We start from the raw sequence: 18,723 nt of genomic DNA on the forward strand, positions 1-18,723 counted from the left end.
CTGGCGGAGGGCAGGGCTGTGCCTGGCAAGGTGACTAGAGTCGGGGACCTGCTCGATGGCGGAGGAGCGGGCTGGATGGCACCGGAGGAGTTGGTGCGCCGCATGTCTTGGGCCAACGCCCGACTCGCGGTCAATGCCATCGAGTCGGTGAAAGCGACGCTGCGCCCCGGCGCCACGAGGTGTATCGAGGCAGCTCAGGTGCGTGGGGCGATCCGGTCCGAGCTTTCCCCCGTTCGGACGGAATTCCTTATCGGCGCCCAGCCCCGAAACCCCCCTCGGGAACCGGCGCCTCACAACTTGAGCCGTCTCGAGGAAATACCCTCCGTGCCTTTTCATTCCGCATGGAGGGGTTTCCTGTACGGGCTGCTCCTGCACACTTTCCACTTTGTCATCTTCGCCTACCGTCCAGACACGCCGTGGCGTGCTGTCTGCCTTCCGACGGAGGCGGAGGTCCCCAATGGAGGGCTCTCTATGCGGGAGTCCTCCCTTGTTCTATTGGGGACTTGGCCTGGAGGGTGTTGCACGGAGTAGTCCCGTGCAATATATTTTTAAGTAGGTTCAGGGACTCCCAGGCCGCCTGTTTGTTCTGCGGCCTGGAGGAGTCCGTTTTTCACATTTACACAGAGTGTGAGACGTTGCAGCCCTCTTCCATTATTTGAAGGGGCTGCTCCTCGATTTTTGGTTGCACTTCAATCCCACGCTCTTGATCTACGGTCACCTGGTGCGGAGGGGAGCGGGCAGGTTGGAGGACCTCCTCATGGGTCTGCTCCTGGGCCTGGCTAAGAAAGCCATCAATTGGTCCAGGCAGCGGGCGGTCGAGGGGGTCGTCCAGCCAGATTGCCTCTCTTTCTTCCGCGGCCATGTTCGCGCCCGGGTGGCCCTGGAGATGGAGCACACGGTGTCCGCCGGCGTGCTCGAGCACTTCCGTGACCGATGGGTGCCGCGGGGACTGGAGTGCATAATTGGATTGGACAACCAAATTTTAATTTGATTTGCTAAGGTTTATTTAAAGCTTTAGAGGTTTAATTACAGTTTATTTGTTTAATTTACTTGGTTGTTTTTAAAAGAGGAACAAAAGAGGGACAAAACCGAACAACTTTATTAACTAGCCTGATTACTCTGGTGAGATCAATTACTCGAGAAACAGGTGAGGAGAGGGGCCCAAAGGTACGGCAGCAGCGCACTGAAGCCTCAAAAACCGCCCTCAGGCGGCAAGCAGAGGGAAGTGCCGCTGAAGCCGTTACATCTACCATGAAGACAGATACAAAATATTTGTTCAGAGTGTCTGCCATTTCCCCGTTCCCCATTATTAATTCCCCAGTCTCATCCTCTAAGGGACCAACATTTACTTGAGCTACTCTCTTCCTTTTTATGTACCTGTAGAAGCTCTTACTGTCTGTTTTAATGTTTCTTGCCAGCTTACTTTCATAATTCATCTTCTCTCTCTTTATAATTTTCTTAGTCATCCTTTGCTGGTTTAAAAAAAATTCCCAATCCTCTGGCCTCCCACCAATCTTGGCAACATTGTATGCCTTCATTTTCAATTTGATAACATCCTTTACTTCCTTAGTTAGCCATGGATGGTGCTCCCTTCTCTTAAAATCTTTCTTTCTCACTGGAATATATTTTTGTTGAGAGTTATAAAATATCTCCTTAAATGTCAGCCACTGCATTTCAACTGTCTTACCTTTTAATTTATTTTTCCAGTCCACTTTAGCCAGTTCTGCCCTCGTGCCATTGTAATTGCCTTTGTTTAAGATCAGGACACTGGTTTGAGTTACAACTTTCTCACCCTCCAACTGAATTTGAAATTCAACCATGCTATGATCACTCTTTCCTAGAGGATCCTTTACTATGAGATCATTTATTAATTCTGTCTCATTACACAGTACCAGATCCAAGATAGCCTGCTCCCTGGTTGGTTCCATTACATAATGTTCTAGGAAACCATCCCAGATACACTCTATGAACTCCTCCTCAAGGCTACCATGGCCATTTGATTTGTCCAATCAATATAGAGATTAAAATCACCCATGATTATTACCGTACCTTTTTTACAGGCCTCCATTATTTGTTGCTTTATACTCTGTCCAACAGTATTGCTACTGTTTGGGGGCCTGTAGACTATGCCCACCAGAGACTTTTTCCCCATATTATTTTTTATCTCCACCAAACCGATTCTACATCTTGATCTTCTGAGTCAATATCACTTCTCACCACTGCACTGATCCCATCCTTTACCAACAAAGCCACCCCACCTCCATTTCCTTTCTGTCTATCCTTCCGAATTGTCAAATATCCTGGAATATTCAGTTCCCAGCCCTGGTCACCTTGCAACCATGTCTCTGTAATGGCGATCAGATCATACCCATTTTTATCTATTTGTGCCGTCAATTCATCTATCTTGTTATGAATGCTGCATGCATTCAGATATAGAGCTTTTAACTTTGTCTTTTTACCATTTCTCCTTATTTTGGCCCATTTTCCCTTGCACTCTTATTTTTAAACATTCTGTCCCTTCCTGTCACACTCTGGTTATTATTTCCCCCATCTCTATCCTGCTCTATTGTTTTCTAATTTCTCATTGACTTTTTAAATTCCCGCTCACCTGGACCCTCCCCCCCACTATTTAGTTTAAAGCCCTCTCTACAGCCCTAGTTATTCGATTCGCCAGGACTCTAGCCCCAGCATGGTTCAAGTGAAGCCCGTCCAAACGGAACAGCTCCCTCTTTTGCGTGAGTCCAATGCGCACAGCATTTTGCACCCGATATTGGCTGCTATTGGATTTAGACTCCACTGTGTTCAGGTTCGGGCTGGGATTTTGATTTCACATGGGTGTTTATCCAAATTGGTGTGCACTGCAATTCTCAACATGAAAAAATGTGGGATAAAGGGAAGCTTCACTGCCAGCTAGGGTCAGTCTCTTTGCAAAGAGTTATGTAATGAGGTCGCACATTGAAATTCATATTGTGTTGGTGGGCATTTCCCCAGTACTCCGTGTCCATATTAAATGGATGAATTAGTAAGTCAGTGTCCTGACCTTTTGTAGTTGGTTCTTATAGCTAGCTTCCATCCTGAAATACATGGAAAAGTGTTTGTTTTGGTACAGACACAGATATTTAGTTAATTTTGCTCCCTGCTTTAGATTATTTTGCTCCCTGCTGTAATTTTTGCCTATTTCCTTAATTTCTTTACAATTTTTCCTACAGTAGTGCTGATTGCTGGGATTAACTCCCAATGCCTATTTCCCAGGCTCTGGGAACCAGAGAGTTAACCTCGCAATTTTCAGTGAGATCAGTTCTCTTTGCCAGCGCCGGTATGTGTGCACCATATGAGGCACACCCTGAAATTGCCAACATCACAATTTTGGGGCTTTTAAAGAAATTATCAACAAAATTTCAGCATATCTTTTTCCAACTAATTTCAATAACATAGTTTTGTAATAACTTTTTTCATCTAGTGTTTGGATTCCAAGAAATTCACAGCAAAAAACAATCAGTAACAGGATAAGACCAGCAAATATAAGACTTTAAAACATCAGATTTTTTTTTCAGGAGCCTGGGTTTATCAGGCTTTGAGTTTTATGCTATGGGTTCAGTCCTTGCAACCCTGCTGCCCTACTGACCATTCATTATTGATATTGGTGTCCGCAGTCACATTGCGCATTGTCTCTCATTTTCCAGAGGTGTAAGAAATAACCACATCTGCCATATGATATTCTGCTCTGAACAGTTCAATGCTCAACAGTCCATTGTTTCCAGGGTAGATAGAAGCTTGGGAGTTATTTTGTGGGGTCGGCAATCAGGTGTTTGTTTGGGAAATTAGCATTGTTCCAGAACTCTTTCCAGTATGCCTCAGGATTGAATGAGGGCACTTTAAGAGCATTAGCCTGATCCCAAAAAGGCATGTGAGATTTCAGCTGTGTCTTCAGAAGATTCTGGAGGTTCTCGTGAATTGGTAAGTTCAGGTCGGCTATGGTTGGATTATACTCATGAGCTGTATGTATGTCTCTCCAGATTTTGAGTGGGGGTATATGTGTCACAGTGGGCAACCATTGAATGGATGTTGATTTTAATGTTCCAGTTATGATTCTCATTGTGGCATTAAGCTGCGCATCCAAAGTTTTGGTATGAGCTGCCTGCCCAAACTGCTGCACAATAATCAGTAGTCAAGTATACCAGAGTTGCTCGTTGAAGTGTGTGCGCATCTCCACCCCATATTGTGCCCATAAGTTTTTGAACAAGGCTGGTTCTTGCTTTTACCTTTTCACAAGAATATAATGTCTGGATTTATGATATGGTTTTCTACTGTAAGTCTTTCATTGGCTTCACTTTCAATGCAAGGTTGTCGCACAGAAATGACATGGCTTTTAAAGGATTACGATCTGCATGAAAATTGTTTGCAAACCTTTATATAATTTCTTTGGAAACTCACAATTTAATGACATAAATTGCATTGCAATGTATCAACGTGTACAATCAGTTTGAACCTTAGTCTATGTTCAGGAGAACCTTAGTCTATGAATGTGATAGAGAGCAGACGATTTTCTTTTTCGTTTTCTCTTTTCTTCCCTTTTCTGCAGGTGCACACTCCCACTGGGATATGGTTACATGGGTGCCAGGAGCTCGCTGATATCTGACCCAAGGAGTCATTCTTTATGTGTGAGCTTAGACAGTGGATATTGGTGGGCTATTTTCTTAGGGAGTGCATCACAATTGAGCCTAATCTTATTCTCTTCTGATGCCTGCATATGCACTACATACCAGTTGAGAGTGGGCACCATAACAATTTTGTCCTCCTCCTTAGCCAAGTGCTGTTGAGAAAAATTGTAGAGCCCCACTGAGATCAGCTACCTCAGCACAGAATGAGAAGTGATTCTGTGATCTTCTAGTTTATGTGAGTTAGTATTACAAAAAGTATAATTTTAACCTACCCTGCCCGGTAGGAAACTGACTGGATTGGATTGGCTCTCCGTTTTACACTCCGGCGATTTTACATTCCATTGACTGTCCCCATGATTTAGGATGAGGTCTGTGAGGTTTGCTCTTTTGCTGATAGAGTGGGCCTCCGAGAATGTCAGAACCTTAAACTTGGGAACCTAGATAGATGAGGAAACTTGGGTACTTAAGCTTAAAGGTAAATCTCCTGAACCACTTAGAACTCCTTAGGATTTTTTTTTTGGTTTGTCATACTGTTGGGCCTTGATTTTTACTAGGGGGCGGGAATGGTGCCTGGTTGTGGGCGGCGCACCCAGAAAGTTCTGGGACTTGGAGGCCTTGCTGATCTTAATGGCAGGAGCTCATTTAAATAAAAGTTCCCAGAGTCCTGCCCGGCACCTGGCCAGCTTCACTACCTGGTTGGCGGGCAGGAGTGGGAATTTGGCACCAGGAGGCCGCACATGTGGGAACGGTCCCTGGCAGTCATTGGGAGGAGGGCTCTGAATGCGATCAGAGATCGTGGCGGGGAGGGGTGTTCCAGCACAAACAGGAGGTGGCCGTTTCAAAAAAGCAAATTTTTAAAACTTATCTTGGCCTCTTCTGACCTGTGGTTCTACCATGGTTGCTGTCAGTGCAGGACTCCCCCTGACATTTGAATGTTAAGTAGGCCCCCGCTCCATTGAAAAATAGTATTTTGGGGGCTGTGGAAGTTAACTTAAATTTTCAACTTGCAAAAGTGACCAATACCTTAGATGAAAACCACCTCAATTAAAGGAACTGTGAATAATAAGGTACCCTGAAATAACAACAGAAAATGCTGGAAACACTCAGCAGGTCAGGCAGCATCGAGGAGAGAGAAACAGAGTTAATGTTTCAGGTCGAGGACCCTTTGTCAGAACTGTTCTGACCTGAAATGTTAACTCTGTTTCTCTCTCCTCGATGCTGCCTGACCGGCTGAGTGTTTCCAGCATTTTCTACTGTTATTTCAGATTTCCAGCATCTGCAGTATTTTGCTTTTGTAATAAGGTACCCTACTTCTTACAACAACAACAATAATAAAATAAAATTCCAATTAGAACATTTACATTTAAGAAACAGCTGTATGTTGTAGTTGGAAGCCTGTGGGGAAGATTTTCCTGTTATTGCAATTGGACACAAAGGATTACCTGAGTGGAGTGTGGACAGGTAAATCAGACGGGGAGGATCCCATGTGCGTAATGCAGCCTGCCTGATTGTCATCCATTTAAAATAATGGAAGAAAAATTGGCAGGCTCCATTACACATGTACGATTCTCCCCACCCGATTTTCAAGCTGCACCCAGGTGATCCTTTACGCTCAAGCACAATAAGAGGAAAATCTGTTCTTATGTTTTTTGTTCCCGGATGGATGAGCTAGAATGTGATTAATGACCTTCTTCATCCACATCTGTCATGATCTTGTGATGGGAAGAAGGTCTTCTCTCTCAGTTATAAAAGTCGCAAATGAAATGAGTATTAATTCAACTCCTGACGAGCACAAATCCATGACAGTAATTGGAATAAATTGGCACCATAAGAATATTTGTTGTCGGAAATAGAAATTCAGATTGTTGTCGTGGCCTACTTTCCTGAGGTTAGTGTCAAGATGCATAGTTGGAGCAGATGAGAGGGAACTTTACTCACTATCTGGCTGTGCTTGAATGAACAATATTGTGTTCAGCCTTAATTAGGGAGTCAATTACTCCATCAAACATGGCACTATCAACAATCACCTTTGATACTATTGTACTATTGACTAGATCATTGCTGAGGAATAGGAGCAATTTTCTCCCATTCATTCATTCATTCATTCATGTGGAGCTCACAATTACCTGTGAATTGATGCTGGCACTGGATGACAAAAGGGGAAAAGTGTTCAATCCTCATAAAGAGCAATGACATTGAGAAAATCAATAATATTGGCACTTTTTTAAGGCAATAACATTTTGTTATATATTATTGCAATAAATACGCAGAGCATTAAATCATTTGTCACAGCAATATATTAATCCTGCAAAATTTATTTGTTTAAAATAAAAAGGCTTTTTCAAAAGTGCCTAAAGCACAAGGGTGTGCAAGTAAACAGGGAGTATACTTCCCTTCAAAGAAGAAATCAGATCGTAAAAATCAGAAATTACGAGGAGTTAAAAACAAGTGTAAACTTAATACTGCTAAATTTGACTCCAATCACTGATTTCCTATTAGATGTAAATCAATTAGTGCCCTGACTTCCTTTTATAGTAAAGCATGAAACAAACGTTCCTCGACATTATCTACAACTATAAAAATAAACATTTCATTGAATTATGTAAAAGAAAATGGGTAGATTTTCGTCTCCACCACCTGGACAATAATCTGGTGGAGCGAATCATCCGCCCTTTATAGGACCTGCCCAATTTTCATTCTATTGATTTCAGCTGGTGAAGATGAAAATCTACCCCAGTGTTCTTGCTGATAACTTGCCTGTAGACTTATACTGACAAATCAAAACAATGGGCTTAATCATTTAGGGCGCAGTCATTATTTTAGTGACCTATTTCTCACTAATGATGACAAATTGTTAAATAATTAAAAGTAAAGCATTCTTAATACTGTCCAGGTGTTTTTGATGATCTTGGTACAGACCCTTGGGGGTAGAAATTCGTCTTGAGTGGCAGTCCAAATGGGCAGTATCGAATTGGCCGCTTGTTATACCCGGTACCATTGAAGTCAATGGGACTGAATATTGGGCTGGGCGTATAATGGGTGGCCACTGCGATACTGCACATATTGCACTACCGTCCAAGATGAATTTCTACCCCTTGATGTCCAGACTATGTTAGGGCAAAAAAAGATTTTCAAATAAATCAGCCCAGGTTTCCATTTTTCAAGCATAACCAACATAAACTGAGCTTGAAGGCAGTATTTTTTTTAAAGCAGAATCTAATAAACTATTAATTTTATTTGTATTAATAAAGGTCTCAATCTGGCCATTACCTGATCTCAGAGAATCACATCTGAATTGCACAGATGGTAGACTCCCTTCTGGGCAACGTTTCCCTTAGCTTTTGGACCAGTCCCAACATAATCAATGAGAATTAAGAATATGCTTTTACTCACCATATCATCCAACCTCTACCTTAAAGAAAAATGGTATGGTTTAAGTGCTCTGGTAATATGTAAAGTAATGAAACAATCACTGTGCCCCTGTAGTATTTTAAACAGAGATAAATAAACTGAAATGTAACTCCAAGCTGTAAGATTTGGCATCAAATATAAATATTCGGCAAAAAAATTAAAGGGGGTTTGAGCAGGCAAGTACAGAACGTTTTTACAAGCACATTTTACTACAGTTTAGTTCTTATTAGCACCGCCAAACTACCAAACAAAGCACAACCATGAGCCACAAATACAGCTAAGATATAATGTTTGAGACATATTCTACTGCAGATTTGGTTTCCCCAAACACCATGGGACCAACAGAGCACTAATACAGATAATAAAATCATGTTCCTTTTATACAGGTAATAACAAAGGTGATCACCACAGAGTATTTCAACAGACTTGTGCATTAAAAAATAACAGTAAATACAACTTCTAGCCTTTAGTTTACATCAATGAATGTAAATGTACATATATCCCTGTGTTCAAATGTAATAGCTGCCGTGTACATTAAGGTAGAAAAAATGTACACAGTTTTAGTGGATCTTAGCAGAAGCAGTGGGACGAAGAAACAAATCTCTCTTCACTACTCTCTACTACCAACTTTGTTTGGCTCTTGCCTTTCATCTATTTTTTATGTGACCTATAAAGGCTTTCAACTATTCATATATACTACTACAGCCTATTTCTTCCACAGCTTCACATTTATTTCTGTGCAGGGACAGAAAAAGGTGAAGTGGGCTACTTACTGAAGAGCCAGGGGGATTCAAAGCATCTCCTGCAAAGCGATGGTAGCAGTGTTATCATAGAGCACTGACTCCATCAGCTGTCACTCGGGGAAACAGTTTCAATATTATAAAAAAAAATGCCAAATTTTTTACTTGTTCAAGAGATGTTTAGACCTGGATGTATTAAGGCAAATGTGCAGCTAGTGTGAAAAATAGCTCACATTTGGTAGCATCATCTAATCCTTAGTAAAATCATGGCACTGATTAAATTCATCATTTGCGGTTAATCCAGAAAAATGCATATTCAACAATGACCTCTAAACATAAACAGTTAATCTAATTTGTTGGTGAACAGTTGCAGTTATAATTGGCAATCTGGAATCATACAAGAGAACTATGCAGTGAGATTTTCATATTGGCCTGCAGAGGGCACCAATACTTCAGTTTGATCTTTTAGGCACCAAACGTCCATTTGTTTTATTCAGCATGTTGGAACACACAGGAGGAAGATTGCTGGTTGTTGTGTACAGTTTGAAAACTTTGAAGTCTTTCATATGTCTGCATTTTAGTTGGGTCTTCTGTTATCCCAAGTCTCTGAGCTAGGCCATCACTCCAAACATGCTCAGTGCTCCACACTATACAATACAAAAGTCATCACCACCAGACTCTTTGAAATTAAGGTGTGAAAAGTTTGAAGTCAGGAGGATTTTAAGGCATCCAATTGCCAGTTTATTTTGACCTAAAATGATAAATTAAAAGGTATATTAATCAAGTATTGCTTAAAGGTTCAAGTATTTGTTAAACTTCAAAGACATTAAATAACAATTATATTTTCAGCATATTTGATATGACCCATAGAACTCTGAGAAGTATTTGATTTCTAAGGGCCGCTACACACCAGCTACACCTGTGTGCAAGCTGAGGGATGACTGAAATTTCTGTGGTTTTTCAGGGCCCAACTAATCCAAACTGTTGGAGTCAGAAACCAGATGCAAACCACTTAGATTTTGGATGCATGAGGGATGACATTTTGTCATTCTTTACTACGGTGTCCAGGAATCTGCACTGCAACACTTACTGTGATTCAGAGTAAAAACCGTAGGATCCACAGTTCATCGAATGAGTATTTAGACTAGTTTCAAGTTTGTAACCTCCCCCTCCCTCCTCAATTCGGATTATTCAAAACTGAAACCCTGAAAACAAATTGCTACAAGGCTGGTTTCCCCAACCCAAGCACATTTGGAAGGAACTGGACAATATTACTATTATAATGTTAGGGAACTAGATTAAATATAAATAACCAGGGAAGGAGCACCTACCACTATTTGAATGCCAGGGAACTGGACCCGAGACTGGTTGAGAGCTGCACTGATTTCCTCACCAGAACATTTGGGAACTGGAAAGATTAAGCGCTGCTACACCAATCAGTAATAAGATGCATAGACTACTAGGAACTGAATGTATAGACGATCATTAGATGTCTGGTGTATCACAGTAGATGGATAAGCAACAACTCAGCCCATGCAGAAAACATGCAACAGACAGAACATAGAGAGGTAGAATAAAAGTGTTACAAATACCTTTTTGATTCATTAAGTTGCAAGTGCTGGAGCTGTTTCAGGGGAAAACTGTTGCTTTGAAGTATAAATGCATGCTCACATGCTTAGGATAAGTCCAAACACCAAAGTAAATGATCTGCAATTTCTGATTCTGGCAGTTTTTCTTATTTGGACACAAGTAACAACTGACCAAACATCACCTTTCAGCCTTTCTGCCACAGAGACAGTATATGGTTGATTATTCCCCAACAGAAAGTAATTTCTGGCCCATCATATGACCTTGTTACTGAGATCACAAATATTTTGAAGCGATGACATTTATTACCTTTGTTCCCAAGTTGTGAAAGTATGATATTGTACATAAGAGATTAGTGTGTAAAGTTAAGGCACATGGGATTGGGGGCAAGGTACTGACTTGGATAAAGAACTGGTTGGCAGACAGGAAGCAAAGAGTTGGAATAAACGGCTCTTTTTCCGAGTGGCAGGCAGTGACTAGTGGGGTACCGCAGGGATCGGTCCTAGGACCCCAGCTATTCACAATATATATAAATGATCTAGACGAGGGAACTAGATGTAATATCTCCAAGTTTGCAGACGACACAAAGCTGGGTGGGCGTGTGTGCTGTGAGGAGGATGCAGAGAAACTCCAATATGATTTGGACAGGTTGGGTGATTGGGCAGAAGCATAGCAAATGCAGTATAATGTGGATAAATGCAAGGTTATCCACTTTGGTGGCAAAAACAGGAAGGCAGATTATTATCTGAATGGCAATAGATTGGGAGAAGGGGAAGTGCAACGAGATCTGGGTGTCCTTGTGCACCAGCCACTGAAGGTAAGCATGCAGATGCAGCAGGCGGTTAAGAAGGCAAATGGTATGTTGGCCTTCGTAGCAAGAGGGTTCGAGTACAAGAACAAGGATGACTTGCTGCAGTTGTACAGGGCCTTGGTGAGACCACACCTTGAGTATTGTGTGCAGTTTTGGTCGCCTTATCTGAGGAAGGATGTTCTTGCCATGGAGGGAGTGCAGCGAAGATTCACCAGACTGATACCTGGGATGGCAGGAATGACGTATGAGGAGAGATTGGGTCAATTGTGCTTATACTCGCTGGAGTTTCGAAGAATGAGAGGTGATCTCATTGAAACTTATAAAATTCTAACAGGACTGGACAGACTGGATGCAGGAAGGATGTTCCCGATGGCCGGGGAGTCCAGAACCAGGGGTCACAGTCTAAGGATAAGGGGTAAACCATTTAGGACAGAGATGAGGAGGAATTTCTTCACCCAGAGAGTGGTGAACCTGTGGAATTCTCTACCACAGAAGGCAGTGGAGGCCAATTCATTAAATATATTCAAGAAGGAGTTTGGATATATTTCTTAAGGCTAAAGGGATATGGGGAGGAGGCAGGGACAGGGTACTGAATTTGGATGATCAGCCATGATCTCATTGAATGGCGGAGCAGGCTCGAGGGGCCGAATGGCCTACTCCTGCTCCTATCTTCTATGTTTCTATGTACTTCTAACCAGTGAGTTTACATAGAAAATACAAATCAGAAACAGGCGGTCGGCCCAACTAGTCTGTGTTGCTGTTTATCTTCCACATGAGCAGTATTTCTAACCCATCTACTCACCCTGTTACCATATCCTCTTATTGTATTTTCCTTCTACCACCTATCTAACCCAATTCTTAAATGTTGAGATGGGCCGGGAATTTCCTTGCAGCTGCTCCCACTCTGCCACTGTAACTTCGTTGGAAGTGGGGCGAAAATCCCATTTACGTGTGTAAACTTACGGCAAAGTTACGGCAGCGGAGTGGGAGCAGCTCCGAGGAAATTCACGACCATGGTCTCTGCTTCAATCATTAACTTTGGTGGTGAATTCCAGTCTCAGAAGCCTCTGTAAAAAAAGTTTCTTCTGCTCGCTACCCTAAATTATTAGAAAGTAACAAACCTACTTATCATGTACTCTCCCAACACCACTCGGTCAGTTTACATTGTTCACCACTGTTTAACATTGTTCACCACTGGTTAACATCAAAGTTGGTATAACAAATTAATTTTGTTGTATTTGGCAAGAATGTTAATATCTCAAAAGTGTGCTGGTGATTTGTTATATCATCATTAACATATCAAAGCTACTGCAATAGTCCTTCCCATCAGTTAATATAAAATGGAACTTGTACAGAATGACTGACAGTTGTTGTTTGTGAGTGCTGATTACTAACATACATTGGGGCTGATTATCACCCGGCTAAATCGGTGTTACCAGGGTGATAATGGCACTGCATTCACTCCGCCCATGTGTTCTGGCATTGAGAGGCTTAACCAGTAGTCGTTGAAGGGACTGCGTCTGGCCATTCTAAAAATGGCCCAGTTACAATTTTGTGCAGCCAGTAGGAGCAGGAGTTTACCTCCCCCATCAGAATCTTCCTGTGGACTGGTGCGCCGCCCAACTACCCAATATTGCACTGGCCTGGAGCCAGCGAATTGCAGCAGGACGCCAGTTTGCGGTGTGCAGCTCACGGGCGATATTAAAATGCGGCCCAAGCTCAAAATGGCATGGGCTTCCACGCCAACTTGACGGACGTGTTGCTGGTGGCAAGTTATGCTGGTCAGCTGCTCAAAAGTGAGCAATCAGCGGCAATGATTGAAAACTAGATGTAGTATCGTTTTAAACAAGAGTAATGAGAATTAGCTGATGAAAAATGGGCGCGCATCTATAACTGGGAGTGTATTTATACTACAAATATTGCAACAGTTTTGCTTTGCACCTGTGCTGTAGTTGAGTCAAGGCCCAACTTAACACTGAGGTGAGATTTCTCAGGATCAGGTAAAGTTTTAGCACTTAATTCATACTTTATAAATTTAACGCTGGTTCAAAGCCAAAACCTCTTGTCACTAATGCTAAGCTTATGCAAATGTACCTTTAGTAACCGTAAGTATTCATATGGAAATGACATGGCAGGAAATGTTTGGTGCCATTGTTTGCATTTAGTGACTTTGAGGTAACTGTTCTTATGCTAATTGTTTGCAAATCATATACAATATATTACCTAACAACCTAAATTGTTCAATAAATAATTTATTCTCTGTACACATTATGATGCACAGCGGAATTTGAAACATGTTGCAAAATAAGGGCGCAACTGATTGGTACTAATGGATGTGTGCATTTCGTGGATTAGGTTGAACTTGGCCGTAGAGTTTTAATACTGATGAATTAAAAACATAATTTTGTGCTGGGTGGGGGAAAGGTGGGAGCAGATTCAATTAGCTTCAGCCAAACCTGAAATACTGTGGCCTAGTCAACTGGAGTTATTTGTCAAACATCAGACCAGACCTTCATTTGACATCAGTGATAGAAACTCATAAAATAATACAGCACAGAAGGAGGCCACTTGGCTTATTGTGCCTGTGGCGACACTTTGAAAGAGCTATCCAATTAGTCCCACTCCCCTGCTCTTTCCCCATAGCCCTGGATTTTTTTTTCTTTTCATGTATTTATCCAATTCTCTTTTGAAAGTTATTCTTGAATCTGCTTCCACCAGCCTTTCAGGCAGTGCATTCCAGATCATAACAACTTGCTAATTTTCTCCTCATCTACCCCTCTGGCTCTTTTCCAATGACCTTAAATCTGTGTCCTCTGGTTACCAACTCTCCTGCCAGTGGAAACAGTTTCCCTCTAACTACTCTATCAAAACCCTTCATGATTTTGAATACCTCTATCAAATCTCCCCTTAACATTCTCTGCTCTAAGGAGAACAACCCCAGCTTCTCCAGTCTCTCCATGTAACTGAAGTCTTTCATCCCTGGTACCACTCTACTAAATCTCCCCTGCACGCTCTCCAAGGCCATGACACCCTTCTTAAAGTGTGGTGCACAGAATTGGACACAATACTCCAGCTGAGGCCTAACCAATGTTTTATAAAGGTTTAGCAGATCTTCCTGGCTTTTGTACTCTATGGGCGCGAATTTCCAAGCCCCGTGAAGGCGGGTTTGGAGGCGGGAGTGGGGGGAAAATTGCAGAATCGGGGGGCACGAACCCTTCCCACCCCCAACCCGCCTCCATGCCCGTTTCCCAGGAGGCAGGAACCCGACCTGTGCTGGGAGCCGCCTCCCTAAGGCGGGAAGGGGATTAGTGCCAATTAACTGTGTGTTAACAGGTAGTTAACAGGCAGTTTTTGGCCTAATCCCTATTTTAACCCTGAAGTGTGGGCTGCCCGACGGCTCCAAACCACGCCAAGTTAGTGAGGTGGACCGTTGGGTTGAAGGGCTTGGAGTGTTCGAGATGTCCGGTGTTCAGGTGAGTGATGGGTGCATGAGTGCAGAGGTAAGTGGGTTTGGTGTGTGTAAAGTGTTTAAATAAGTTTTACTTACCTTTACTTACTAATGCAGGCTTCCTTCCTTCAGGTCTCGGGAGTCCCTCATCTCACTGGCACAGAAAGCAGAATGGCTGCGAGCTGTCAAAAGCTACAGCCTTCTGCTTTCTGTTTTGGAGAGATTTCTAACTGAGTCTGTGGAGAAGGACTCAAGTTAGAAATCAGATTGTCAGTGTTTGATAGCTTCACAGAGCTGTCAAACTGGTATTTCATCTGTCAAAAGCTCTTGACAGATGAAATGTCAATCCCTGACATCACCTGTAACCAGGTGTTCCTTAATTGGCCTGCTGGGCAGGCTCAACAAGGTCAATCAAGGGAAAATCGCGCGGATTGGCCACAAATTGATGGAGGCAGGACTACAGCCCAAAAAGCGGGAGTCCCGCCTCCATCACGTCCCCATTGACAAAATCCAGCCCTATGCCTCTATTAATAAAGCCAAGGATTCAGTATGCTTTTTTAAAAGCTTTATCAACTTGTCCTGCCACCATTAAAGATTTGTGTATGCACACCCCCAGGTCATTCTGTTTCTGCAACCCCTTTATAATTGTACCATCTAGTGGTATTAGTGTGATGAAAGCTGTTTTTTTATTATTATGCAGAATGTGTCAGTGAAATAGTGACAAAGTTATAGTTATGAATGTGGAGGCATTGTGCTTTAATATAGAGCAGTGGTGAATACACTACTGCCTGTTACTTGGTGCTACAAGCTCACTTTGCATCATATAATGCAGTGTATTATTCTGAATGGAGCCTCTGCAACATGTACATGGAGGATATATTTAAGCTTTTGCAACTTGCACCATGCAGGACATCCTGCACATGAATAGTTTGATGTTTTCAGGAGGCGAAAAAATTGCACCAAATCAGTTTGAATGTTCCAGAAGCAGTTGCAGGAGGGTAAAGACTGTGCTGAAGGATCTGCTCAATGAATGCACTAGGTTTGAAAGATTGACTTGGAGGAGGAAAAGGCAGCACTGGAGACATATGTAAGAAGAACAAGGGCATTTTACTTCAATGACTCAAAATATATTACAGGTAAATCAAATCTTATCTTTCAGTAGAAATTAATATGTTTAACTATAGATACCTCCACAGCAATCTGAGGCAATTTATTCATTTTAACAGATATTACAAAACATTTATTTATCTCTCAGTGTAATGTTTGCTTTAACTTCATAAAACCATACAAAAACTTTGTAAAAATATGTGTAAAAGATAAACATTTTAATCAAATAGTAATATGCTCATATGATTACTTTGGATTTGATATATCACCAAAGGATGCTCCACAGGGTGGTTTGATGTATGGAACTGTAGGAGGGGGTGGGGGGAAGCAAGAGTCATCATGGCCACAGGTGGAGTGGATGTTGGCTAAAGTCTCCCTCACAGAAAGGATCTATGACTATATTTCACAGAAATGTGCAGAATAGTTGTCCATCTGTTCTCCCAACTGTGCCCAGCGCACTGCATAATCTTATGCAGGCAAACCTTGTCAATGTACATCTGGTTGTACTCAGATTGCACAGTGACATTCATGTGGTGCATCATCTGCTTCAGCAGCTGTACACCTTTTTGCACAATGCTCTAGAATGTTAATTAGAGGTGTAGAAAAAACTTTCAGTGGTGATGTGTTCCAGCAAGGCTCTATGGCCACAGGTGATGGATCTTCTGCTGATCTGCAGCAGACTGCCCTCCTTCAGTGATTGCAGATGATGCCTCCTTGCCAGTGAAGTCCTTACCTACTGGTGCCTCACCATTCTCTTAGGAGAAGGTTGGGCCCTCTGTAGTGGATGGAGTAGAATGGGGAGGTTGATGAGTCATTTGTGGAGCCAATAAAGGACAATATGCAAACTTACATATGAGAACTCATGCATTGGAATGGGAGACAAAAGCAGCAGATGCAATTTTGTAAGAGACTTACAATTGTGGGTGAAGAGCAACAATTGTATAAATGTCATATTTCTTAAAGACTATTATTAATATAGAATAATAGAAGTTTACAGCATAGAAAGAGGCCATTTGGCTTTCCGTGTTTGTGATGGCTCTTTCCTAGAGTAATGCAAAACTAATCCCACTGCCCTGCTCTCTCACCGTAGCTCTGTATCTTTCTTTGCTTCAAATATTTGTCCACTTTTTCCTTATGTTCTCTTCCTCAACTAAATTCTGTGGCAAAGCATTCCATACTTTAACAACTCTCTGTGTATAGAAATTTCTTCTAACTTCTTTCCTCACTCTCTTGTGATAATTTCATATTTCAGTGATGGCCAATGTCACTGACTGCCCAACTAGAGGAAGCAGTCTTTCCCTGTTCAATCTATAGTTTGTCATCTCTTGTATCATCCTGCTGAATTTACATCATGTGCTCCCCGTGGGATCGATTTTGTCGAACCTGTCGGGAAGAAGGCGGGACTTCCCCTTTCGGGTTTCTGACCCGCCTACTTCGACGTCCGGCCAATCCGCGTGATTTTCCCTTGATTGACCAGCGGGCTCAGCAGGCCAATTAAGGGCCACCCAGCAACAGGTGACGTCACAGACTGAAATTTCATCTGTCAAGATTTCTGACAGATGAAATATCAGTGTTTTACAGCTGTTTGAAGCTGTCAAACACTGACAGTCTGATTTCTAAGATGAGTCCTTCTGCGCAGACTCATTTAGAAATCTCAGCAGCACTAAATGCTGAAGGCTGTCACTTTTGACAGGTCGCAGCCGTTCAGCTTTCAGTTCCGGCTGAGTGCTGCGCTCCCGACGGCTGCAGGAAGAAAGGCTGTTAAGGTAAGTAAAGGTGAGTAAAAGTTCTTTACACACTTTAGACACACCAAACACACTTACCTTTACACTCATGCACCCATCACTCACCTGAGCACCGACATCGCGACCCCTCCAACTCATTCAACCCGACGGCCTGCTGCTCTAACCTGGCGTGGTTTGGAGCCGTCGGGAAACCCACATGAAACCTCTCAAAATGGGGATTAGGCTAAAAACTGCCTGTTAACGGGCAGTTAATTGGCACTAATCCCTTCCCGCCTGGTTTCGGCGGGCCCCAGTGCGGGGCAGGTACCCGCCGCCCCTGAAACTTACGTGGGCCGGGGTTTTGGGCGGGATGGTGTCGGGACCCCCAAAGTCGGGATTTCCCCCCCCACATGCCTGAAACCCTGCCTGACGGCTCCCCGAAAATCTAACCCACTTCTTTTCTATAATGGGGTGCCTAAAATTGCACACAATACTCTAACCATGGCCCAACCATTGCCTTAAACAAATTTATCATTACTCCTTTACTCTTGCCCCTATTTATAAAACCCAGAATGCTATTGGCATTAAGTTATTTTTATGCAAGGTGCCTTTCAAACTATTTATACTGCACTGCACTGGGAGACTGCAATGCAAAAAAGATTGTACTTTAAACTTACCAGAGAGTCGGGACTCTAGGCTAGGTGTTTTGCCCATTGGTATCATTTTGAAGATCTCTATAACTTTGTGTTCCAGTCACGGTAGACTTTTCTTTGGTGGCAGTGAACATTGACAATCTCCATTCAACTTTTCAGCATTAACATTAAAAAAAACTTTTCTGTAACTCTTTTCAAGTTGTCGACCCTTTTTCTGACTCGCGTATGATGGCTGATGTTTTGCAACTTTGTGTACTTTTTAGCTATTTATATGATGTCCCCCTGCCAGTTGATAACATTGTTGTAGTTCTGATAATGCATTCTGATATTACAGAAATGTTACCATATTAAGTAGTTTCTCCTTTGAGAAACATGGCTGTTGTTGGCTTCTCCTGGATTCCATTTTGCAGCAATGCCACTAGCAGCATGTGATGCCACATTCATTTGCATCATTATTATTTTTAGAGTATGTACACAGGGCAGCTTACAGCTGATTGCTGTCTTAAACCCCTTGCCCCTGCCCTCTTTATCTTGATCTCCAACAACAAGAGTGGGAGCTCATGGACTTCTTTGTCACTAGA

General features: G+C 42.5%; 1 protein-coding gene across 1 annotated transcript in view; it reads right to left on the minus strand.

The window, feature by feature from the left end:
• Nucleotides 1–6,940: 6,940 nt before the first annotated feature.
• nkain2 (sodium/potassium transporting ATPase interacting 2) overlaps nucleotides 6,941–18,723 on the minus strand; it is a 1,023,309-nt gene continuing 1,011,526 nt past the window's right edge. Inside the window, exon 7 of the mRNA XM_085997218.1 lies at nucleotides 6,941–9,563. Coding sequence (XP_085853344.1) covers nucleotides 9,554–9,563 — 10 coding nt within the window. The 3' untranslated portion in view covers nucleotides 6,941–9,553. The remainder of the gene's footprint in view (nucleotides 9,564–18,723) is intronic.

Source organism: Somniosus microcephalus, chromosome 9, assembly GCF_052327205.1.
Source record: "Somniosus microcephalus isolate GS21.2 chromosome 9, FLI_Smic_1.0, whole genome shotgun sequence".
In the NCBI taxonomy this organism is placed as follows: domain Eukaryota; kingdom Metazoa; phylum Chordata; class Chondrichthyes; order Squaliformes; family Somniosidae; genus Somniosus; species Somniosus microcephalus.